General features: G+C 40.8%; 1 protein-coding gene across 2 annotated transcripts in view; it reads right to left on the reverse strand.

The window, feature by feature from the left end:
• LOC138580196 (killer cell lectin-like receptor subfamily B member 1B allele C) overlaps positions 1-5,735 on the reverse strand; it is a 258,928-nt gene extending 253,193 nt beyond the window's left edge. For both annotated transcript variants that reach the window (XM_069650537.1, XM_069650538.1), the window contains exon 1: positions 5,606-5,735. In XM_069650537.1, coding sequence (XP_069506638.1) covers positions 5,606-5,693 — 88 coding nt within the window. In that variant the 5' untranslated portion in view covers positions 5,694-5,735. The remainder of the gene's footprint in view (positions 1-5,605) is intronic.
• Positions 5,736-10,630: the final 4,895 nt, after the last annotated feature.

The raw sequence follows: 10,630 nt of genomic DNA on the forward strand, positions 1-10,630 counted from the left end.
GTGGTGAACTCCTTCGAATCAAAACGAACTGCACAACAGAAATGGAATTCATGAAACATCAAGATGTAATGATTAGAAAATTTAAAGATCGCGGATATAGCCCAAGACACCTAAAGAAAATTGTATTAAAAACCATGGGGAGATCCAGATCGGAACTATTACAAGACAAACCGATTAAAGTATCTGAACCAGACAAATTGAGGTTTATCACAACCTACAGCTCAAACAACTATGTCATCAACAAACTTCTACGGAGGAATTGGAATATTTTGGCAACAGATCCTGAGTTAGATACTTTCTTGGACAACAAGCCTAACATGGTTTTTCGAAACTGTATAAATTTAAAGAGAATGATAAGTCCAACTTACTTTGACAACCAGAAATATGAAAAATACAAACAAATACACTCCAAAAACATAGAATCCTGGCTTAAACCTCTGACTCAAGGGAATTTCAAATGTAACAACTGCCAGATCTGTCCACATATGTGTAATGCGAAAAAATAATTTCTGCAACCAAATGGCAAAAAAGTAAATATCAAACAATATATCAACTGTAACAGTAAATTTGTCACGTATGTCATAATATGTGCATGTAACAAGACATATATCTGCAGCACAATAAGAAAACTAAAAACTAGGATAGGAGAACATCTGAGAGAAATCAAAAATAAGGATATGAAATCTCCTTTAGCCTTTCATTTTCACCAACAATATATGGAATCTGACCTATCTAAAATCAAATGCCATGGTATAGAGAAACTCTCCCCACCGAAAAGAGGGGGGAACCTGCTAAGACTTTTACAGAAAAGAGAAGCCTTTTGGATTTGGTCTATGGACACAATTTATACAGACCTAAATGTTGACCAAGAGCTACACCATTTTCTTTGAGATAATTTAATTTTGTGATTTATATGTTTTGAACTATGTGTAGCCAGACATTGTCACATTGAAAATAGTCTACAGAATGGCATGCATTTTCTCTGCATCGTCTCTATATAACATCTTTTTACACTTATTTTACAAATTTTACATGTATGCGGTTTCTGGCAGTGTTCCAAAGTTTGTGTTGATAGGTCAAGTGCGAATTATGCATTGTACATTTTTTCGAGCATTTATGGGATATTACACAATCCTATTTGACCGCCTCTGCCCATCACCCTTAAAAACAATTTCAGCACTTCATTTTACATCTTAGCCTTTAATAAGTAAGACTATTATGCACAAGGATCTCCACGATGGATATCAGGCCCAATAGGTCAATTCAGTATGTAATACGTACTTTTTACAATTAGAGTACTTTTTCTCTGTTCACAAAAATTTGAGAACATTACGAGTTTCAATTTCTCAAAAAGACGTTCCCAAACACTCGTTGCATCACAATTCGCACATGAGATAGACATCAGACTACCCCAATCCAACATGGCACCCTTCACACGGCAAACACGGATCACGTGGCGCACAAGCTACAAACCATCTTTATTGTACATCCGGTCACAAAACAACCGCGCTACCTACACCGCCACCGGCAATCGCAACGTGTGCATGTCTCTATACAAGAAGTCAAACAACAACCAAGTAAAGGTAAGCCCAATGTTCCCATGCATACTATCCGTTTTAGTCTAACATTATATCCTGAACTAAGCTTCATGCCCACGCTGTAGCACAGGGCTAACGGGTTGCTCATACATGTTTATTATTCCCATCCAGTGCCCGCACCAACATTTTGTAGAAGACAAATCGCCACACTTCAGCTCTGAAATATTTCCTCGCCATTTTCTTCGCCTGTCGAACATGTAAGTCAAAACATATTCGAGTTTTCATGCAACACAAGCATATGACCCGTAAATCCTGCCTTGAAGATCCTATGCAAATATGTAACTATTATTTCGTACCTTTTTTTTCTCTGTCTCAATAGGATGATAATGTTTAATTTACGAATTTAAAAAAGAGAGTGATCTATTTTATTTTTTAACAAGTTAATTACTAGCCACCAAACCCCTGAGGAACCACCATAACAAAGGCGGGGAATCACGTGTTGGGATTAGGCTGGACACAACGAACTTCAACCAATTAAATTAAGTTTTCATATTGCGAATATGTAAAGCAATGAATTGAATGACAGCAATTCAATGAAGTTAACATCCAAGACAACAATTGGAATAAATTGAGGCTAAATAAGGTCTAGATCGTTTACTTCTACATCTATCGAGATTGTGTAACATTAGAAGCAAAAATAGACCAAGAATCAATGCTCCTAAATCAATTGGTGCAACAGGATAATACACATAAGAGGTTATTGCAGGAGAAAGATAACAAAGAACCACAAACTAACTTATCTCTAGAAAAGGTTCTGACTCATGCAACCCTGTTGCAGCTCAATAGTATCAACGCAGACTCTAATATTCTAAGTCAACTAAAAAGTGCTGTGCCTATGTTTCATCAAATCATTAATATAAGTAACAGACCTACGGCTCAGAAATCAATTTCTAAGCAATTTTTCAAAGCGATTAATTTACCGAGGAAGAGTTCGGTCAAAGCCTCGGCTGCGGTGATTAATAAATACCAGAAAAAATTCCTGAAACAAAGAAAGGGCTCATACCAACTCAGCCTGCGCCAATAATTCCATATGCGCCTTTAGACAACTTAATTGAATGTGTTTTAAGTAGAAAATCATTAAATTGTAAACTAAAAATATGCTTAATGAAAAAATGTAAAAAATAAAAAAATCAGCAAGAAAATGTCAGAGTCAAGATATGGATTGGGAGTGTCAGGTAAGGCAGGTAAGGGGTAGGGTGGGGGCTGCTAGAGTCAACTCTAGCCTTCCAGTGCATCCTTTGTCCAGCTTTCTTCTGTCACCCTTTCTTGTTTTACCATCATTTGGCTCCAGTGAGTTTTTCACAAGGACATTAGGTTGGTTTCTCTTCGTCCCGGGCAGGTCTCCAAGGCAATGCGTGGATGGAAGGTTTTCTGGGGTAACGCTGGAATCGCTATAGAACTCTTTCTGGGTAGGTAGGTGGCCTTTGGAGATTTGGTTTCATGGCAATCCACTCAGGCTTTTCTGCAGAAATGTGTGTATGGGTTTCCAGGTGCCTAATGGAGGGTTGGATGGATGTGGCCAATCCCTCCTTGAGTATTTTGGTTGAGTTCTTAGCCTTTTGCATTGGGTCCTGGCCCTGAATGGAACATCATGGTCGCTGTTGTTGCTCTAAAGTGGCATCAAACAGGAAATGATAGCTCTTCTGCGCTTTGTTTCGTCATCCCACCCTAACCAATCCTCCTTTCCTGCTGGCACATAATGTCATGTATTACTTCTTCCCCTTGTAAAATGCCAATGCTGTAAATAATGTCTCGATGTTTTTTTTCTAACTATTGTGTAACCTGCATCTATATCTTGTACAAATGTAACTGGAATAAATGCGCCCTGATACCTGAGGGTTTGGCGCGCGATACAAATAAATAAATAAATAGAAACAGAGTATCCAGGATCTTCCCGATTCAAAGCTTGTAGTGTTCAATCGATGCATACAGATTTTGACTCTTAAGAGGAAACCCGAAGGAGCCCTACGCTGCATAAGACATGGTGCATGGAGAACTGGTTTGATAACTAAACAAAGCAAATAAATATATTAATGACAAACTACCTCCACAATTCCCTTTCTACTATTCCCCTTCCCTTCCTCCAATGACGCGGATCCCTAGCAACCCCTGAATACACCTCCATGCGGATACATTACATAATTCACTATCCCTAATAACTTAAGTTAAGCGAAACATCCTAAACTTGCTGCTTTTATGAGCAGCTTTTGATTGGAATTTGCAAAGCGACACATTGCAGTGCCATAAGCTCACCTTAGAGACTAGTGCTGTACAAGAATCCTATTAGGTTTTAATAAGCACTACAGACTGAGGTATGGGTTATTTCAATTCGGGCCATAAGTTGGGGATGGGGTTACTAAGCCAAAACATAATGACGCCCCTGAGGTTCATAAGTCTATTAGCACATAGTGCTATATATAGCAATATAGACTTTGGAGCAGTGTTGGCGAAGTAAAAACATAAATGAATAGTGATTAAACTAAATAGACAATCAGGGGAGTAACGTTACTGGAAGGCGTAAAAGGCTTGAGTAAGGTTTCTATGCCTCCCATTAAAGTCATGGCCTAATATTGTCAATTTCTTTTTTTTTATTTGTTCATGGTTCAAGTACAAAATGTAGAACCTTTACAATTTTGCCAATTTCTATGGTGAAGAGGAGTGGCGGAATGCAACTTGTGCTTCCGCCACCTCCCTTCCTCTTCACCATGCTAATGCTGTACCATTTGAAATGCTTAGGATCCCTATGGAGCCTGACAGTGCTATGTGCTAGCATAAAGCAGGCAGACAGCACCGAAATCCATTGCATACGCTGTCTGCCATGATTGCATGGCAGGCGGCGCTCACAATTAATTTCTGCCTACGATGCGTGCATGATAGGCAGCATTTAACTGTACTTGTAAATGCTTACTATCATGCGAGCATGGTAGGCAGTGTTTACACATTTGAACAGCGAAGTGCAAATGCGCAGGTCAAAAGTCAGCATACACGAGTTTATGCCGTCTTTTGCCCAGCACATTTGCACACCGCCTTGCAAATTAACAAGATTTGGTGGTGGGTAGCAACCTACGCATATGTCTACACCTAAGGGCTCTCCACTGCCAAATTACTCTTTGGAGCAAACTGCACGTCAAAACGTTAGTAAATGTTGTTTTATTTTTTTAGGATTTAAGTTATATGGTTGTCCTTATGAGGGAGCACTTTAATTGTAAACTTGGCTGAATCGAAAAGTTTTAACATGAGCATACATTAGGTTTAACTTAAAAGTCAGCAGTTTTTCTAAAATGAAGGCATTTCTCCCGGTTCCAGGTTTCAACCATTTGTGTTAAATTGGAGGTTGTCTCTCGTGTTGAAGGTGTAGTGAAAAATAATTCACCCAGAGAGGGAGTGCATTGCTGAAAGAAATGTTACTTGGAAATTGCTTTGCTATTTCTTGAATTAACGGAAATGATTTCCTTTGTTTTCCGGTTTGCTTATGAAGTCAGTATCAGTAGTTAATGCCTCCATTGTGAGGCTTCTGATTGGATAGGACGAGGGCAATATTGATTTCCCTGTTTTGATGTGTTATTGACTTAATTCCAAAGATTCTTACTTCAGAAGTAACCTGACAGCTGGCATTGCATGGAGTATTGTATTTTACCACAAACTGCTACATATTTGGGATAATGACCCGTCCCTCGGTCTGTACGGCATAGTTATCATACAATGAAACGTGCTCTTGGATTAAGCCATTCATCCATCTTTCTGATCTTAACTTATACAATTACGGAAAGCCACCTAAAGAAGAGCTGTGTACACAAAACAGGCATGGGCGAGTTGGAATATGTTATTGGAATCAGCGAGGCAAGTTTAACATGCATGTTTAAAACAACGGGTATTCAAGCCATCATAGAGGGCGCAAAAGACCTTAGTCATTTAAGAGAAGGGGCTTCTACACAGGCATCAATTTCCAAATGAGGACATGGACTAATGTTTTCCAATTTTAAAAAAAATAATACCACAGCACTTACCGCATCTCCAAGCTGCATGCTTCTGTGGGTTGTTCCTTGATGCTGCGCCTCGTATTGTTATCTCAGCGTAGACAACATCTAGTGCCATGGTAAGTGTGGTGCGTAGAAGAAAGAGTCCTCTCAAGAATCAGGTCACTTCTGCTTTTGAGGAAACGAATGTACGGTCAAACGGGTTTCCAAAAGAGGCAGCGTCACTCCCACTTGCGCTAACGTCATAGAGGTTTGTTGCTTTCTAAATGAAAGAGGTTTGTTACTTTCTAAATGAATCAGCAGTAGGATTTAAAGATTGGTAAAAATACATATGGCAATTATTATTTCGCTCACACTTTTGGTTTAAAATAAACACAGGGTGATTTATCGCTTTGTTTTTCAGCCCACCCCCTTGCTTTGGTCTAGGTTGGGAAGTCAGGCGGAACAATTGGAATGCTTTGGAGAATTCTGGATTTCAGACCCCCCCCCACTTACTGAAAGGCCTGTGTTGGGGAAGCTGGATAACAAGGTTGGACTGATTTAAGAACGAAGACACCCATCTTCCTTAAAGAAGTCAGGGTCAGCTGAACCACAAGGATTTAATGTATTATATACAGTTCTCACCGCACACTGGGAAGTGAGCTTTGTTCATATCAAATTTTAACAAAATTCACCCGTAATGTTTTGCCAAATGGGGAATTAATTAAATTAATATTTTTGGTTACATAGGCTAAGGATATACATAGTTTTGCCCCCCCCCACACCCACTATAAAGGGAAAGGATTCAAGGCAAGCAGACTCACCCACCTTTTGGTTTCCCAGGGCTCAGTTTTACTTAGAAAGCAAGCCTCTGTTTAAGGTTCAGGAAAGCCAGCTGCATCTCAGGACCCTCTGGAATGATAGGGCATGGGTCTGGTCACTCCACTCTCAAAGATGGCCTCCCGCTCTCCACCACAGGACCCAGTCAGCTATGAGGCCTTCCTAGAAATAGACAGCTCCACCCAGATGCACTCTCCGCAATCTCCTCTGGTGTCTCCTTACAGCTGTCGGATGGATAGTTTCAGCAGCCCTCTCTGTCTCCTGTCTTTCAGTCTGTTTTTCCGTGTGTCTCCCCTGTCCTAGTGCAGTCCCCCTCATATAGCAGCAATTATATCACCAATGTTACAGTCTTGGGAAGTACCCAGCAATAATCCCTGCCACTAGGATTGGACAGTTAGCCTTCTCTCTCCTCTCAAACCTAGCCTCCAAGTCAGGATTGCTGTAGGGGTCTGTAGCAACATATGGCAATTCCCATTTGTCATCATCCTATGTTCTTTCAACTTTTTGGCAAAACTAGCTATGTATCACAACTTCATAATTTTACTAGAAACTGCCAGACTAAACCTATTTTCTGTTTCCGCTAATCATGGGGAATTAGATAAGCCGACCACCAAATATGTATCATGTAGCATGGCAACGTGGCACCTTTCTGCCCTTTCTGTAATAAGCACAATATTTATGAATATGTAAGTTATTAAGCATATCTCTAATTTAATTTTCCACCCACTCACCAACTCTCACATTTGGAATCAATCTTCCTTATGATGGCTGAGAAAAAGGCCTAAATAATAATAGTCCTTTTAAATTAATTGTGAATCTTCATGTGGGACAAATGGTCCTGCTTCTGCTTACTGCCATTTGTTTTCACTGGGTCAGCCTGTACCTTTATCATTCTCCTTTGTTTTGGAAGCTTGCCCTTGAAATGGGTGCCCTAATGTTCACACATATTTGTTGTTCTCCAGCCAAGGTTGACTTTTCTTGAAGTCCATGCTTTGTTTTCCTGTCATTTTTCTGTGGGCAGTGTTTATTTTTTTACTTTTACTTTTTTCACACTGTTTTCATTTGCACACACATGTGCAGGCCGTTTTTGTTTTCCATGTTTAGAAATCCTGTTTTCCATGTGACAGGGATCTTTGATTCCCCCTTCTTTTGTACATTAAAATGCTGCTTCTCCATTGGTTATGACAGGTACGCCCCTTTCCACATGGCTCTTTAATTTTACTTGAAAAACTAAAACAAAGGCCAGGCCGTCTTTTGTTTTTGTTTCAGTGTTTAAAATCCCATTCATGTGAAAGGGACTTCTATTTGGGGCCTTTACATGCACCCCACACACTCCAGAAACAAAGAGCCACATGGCGCTGGCCACAGCCCAGGAGCTTACATTTAAAAGAAATAAAAAAAGAAATGTTTTCATTTTTAGGGTTTGCGACGGATACCAGAGAGGTAGCAAAGGACCCCTCGTGACCCCCAAATGACGTCCTTAGGTGCTTTGGTACCATTTCGGTTATATGCCCTGTCATGCACAACACAATGAGCACCCTCTCAGTCATTCTTTTTCACACTCTTATCATCTCCCCAGGTTCATGGCCACTTTCGCACCTTTGCTCTCCTAGCCGTGCTCCACTGGATTGCGTTCTCATTGGCTCTTCGTTCTCTTCCTGCCTGTTCTCTTTTTCAAACCCGTCTCAAAGACTATCTTTTACCCTCTTAAATTGTTTACTTTGTGTTTTTTTCATCTTTGTTGACACCCGATGTACCATTTTCAATTGTTCAGCACTTTGGCACAACGTTCTATAAGAGTTCAAATACAATGCAAATACAAATAAATGGGGGATGCATCCAGCAGAGAAAACGAGGATTAAACATAAAAATACTTAGATCCTAAAAGCATTCCAAAACTATTTTATTAAAGTCAAAGGGGTTAATATCAAAGCACTTACAAAGTATGTAAATATCCAAGCTTGCTCTTAACCCCACAGGGTTCCCAGTACTAAAGATAAGCAGTTTAAATCCTACTCATAGTCCCTAAAATCAGGCAAAGATTCCCCAACAGTACTCCAATAGTACTCCAAATAAAATAGGAAACAGATACATTGGGTTGTATGACACAAACGTTGCACCAGTGCAAGAGCAATTAGCACTAGGGTAAAAAAGTCCACGTGTGAAAACCATATTCATTTTGCATTAGAGTAAAGGGCTACAAATGGGGAACCATTTCCCAGGTGCAAAAATGCTTGGAAAGAATATGATTTTTTTTTTCCCAATAGGACAAGTCTTTCCGTCTTGATAATTGCACTTGAAGTGGTGCAAAGTTTCTGCAGTACTGCCTATAATAGCCTGCCCCCTATCTTGTAGACACACACAGCTCTACTAATATGTCAGTGTTAGTGGTGCCAGCAGAGCAATGCTACAGGAAGGAGCTCTGCTCAATAACTGCTTCATCTGAAGAGCTTTCGTTTTATGGCGTACAAATTAAAGAATTGCTGGGATCAAAGATCTATGGAATGCATAAAGATATTTGCTTAAGGGTTCAAATATATGTTTACTTGCCTAAAAATACCATAATTAGGAATAGGAATTAAGGCAATCCCCGCTCCTTCTTTCTGCTTTGCCCTGATACATAGGGCCCGATTTATATGAAAAGTAGTGTGCGCATAAAACAACTCTGCACCTACTTGCATGCAAATGTTTGTTGGCACGCTCCACGTTTTCATGGAGTTTTAACCGAAAAGTATCCTGAGGAGCAAGCAGCGCCCGTAACGCCCATGACATGCCCAAAAGCAAACCAAAACCAGCGACATATACCAACCTTCGTGCCTACCTTATCCGCACCATCAAGCATCCCAGCAATACTGCAGGCCATCCCCCGCAACCAAGGCAGCACCCCAGCAACACTGCATACAAACCCCTGTAAGCCAAAACTGTGCCCTGATAATCTGCGTACCATTTTATGTAACTCAAGGCAGCGGCAGATAAACTGCATGCAAACCCCCATACTTCAAACTAACTCCAAGCGGCACCGCAACTACATGCCCTTACCCCTAGATTGCTATGCAGACCTTACCTTTTACCTTCCCTTTGCATGTTGAATCCTATGGGCACAGTGATCTGTGCATCCTATCATATCAAGGTTTGCATGTAACTTTTCCCAACATGAAGTTGTGCATGGGATTCCATGAATTTGGTTAGGTTTGCGCTTGACTGGGCGTGTGATTTCGCTGTGTGGGCAGTCCCTCAACACACCTACGTTTTAACTCATTTTGCCGGGAGAACGGGGAATATGCATGCCGGGAGAATGGGGAATATGCATGTTCCACCCCCTATTTATTTATTTGCGTAGGCCCATCCCAAACTTTGCATGGAGAGCCACGCAAAGCGCTCGACTGCACGCAAAGATGTGGCAGGCCTGTGCAGTCCTGGAAAAACACACAAAGTGCGATCAATGAATCGGGAAAAGGAGTTTTGCGCTCTGAAGAGTGCACAACCTCACTTTTCAGCACACAAACAATTCGATGAATCAGGCCCATAGTATTCTTGCTGGCCTCAATCCACTCTTTAAACTCACCTCTGAATTAAAAATGAATAACTTTAAGGATAGTCTATGATTTGCACTCTGCTGATGGGTAAACCTGCGTGTTCCCTGCTGTAAATTGAACTTGCAAATGCTGTTCCCCATGTCCAAGCGAGTGCTTAATTTAACTCGTAAAATATCCACCAAGGAGTCACACCTGCTTCCTTTGATAATCAGACTGTATTAGTTTAGCCGCAAATGCCCCAAAGAGCTTCACTACACAAGATCCCAATGCCCTTAAGCAGCACCGGATTAATAAAGGTCTTTATCCATTGTGTCACACATCGATTGATTCCCTAATAATGGAGGAAGTATTCTTCACCACACCCAGAGAACAACTGAGGAATGAATGGTGTATAGTTTGGCATTTGTATTATGGTAGCCATGGTTACAGGTGCACATATAGAGATCCATGCTTTTGTTTTTTGGGGTGGGGGATTCTTCTTTTTTTAGATCTGTCTAGAGAGAGCTTTAGTGCTTTTCCAGAGATATTTGCAGGAGTGTTCAGTGGTAACATTTTGGCAATCCACTGCACTGTGATGCAGAATGTGTGCAAGCTGGTGAGAGCTCAGCTATGGAGTAAGTCACTTAGTAGCAGCTGGTGCAACTGTGTGAGCTGGGGAGTCATCTTCGAAGGGCTGCCTTTTAGAGCTTGGCTCGTTGGC

This window comes from Ambystoma mexicanum, chromosome 3p (genome assembly GCF_040938575.1).
Source record: "Ambystoma mexicanum isolate Mex_15411 chromosome 3p, UKY_AmexF1_1, whole genome shotgun sequence".
Taxonomy (NCBI): Eukaryota; Metazoa; Chordata; class Amphibia; order Caudata; family Ambystomatidae; genus Ambystoma; species Ambystoma mexicanum.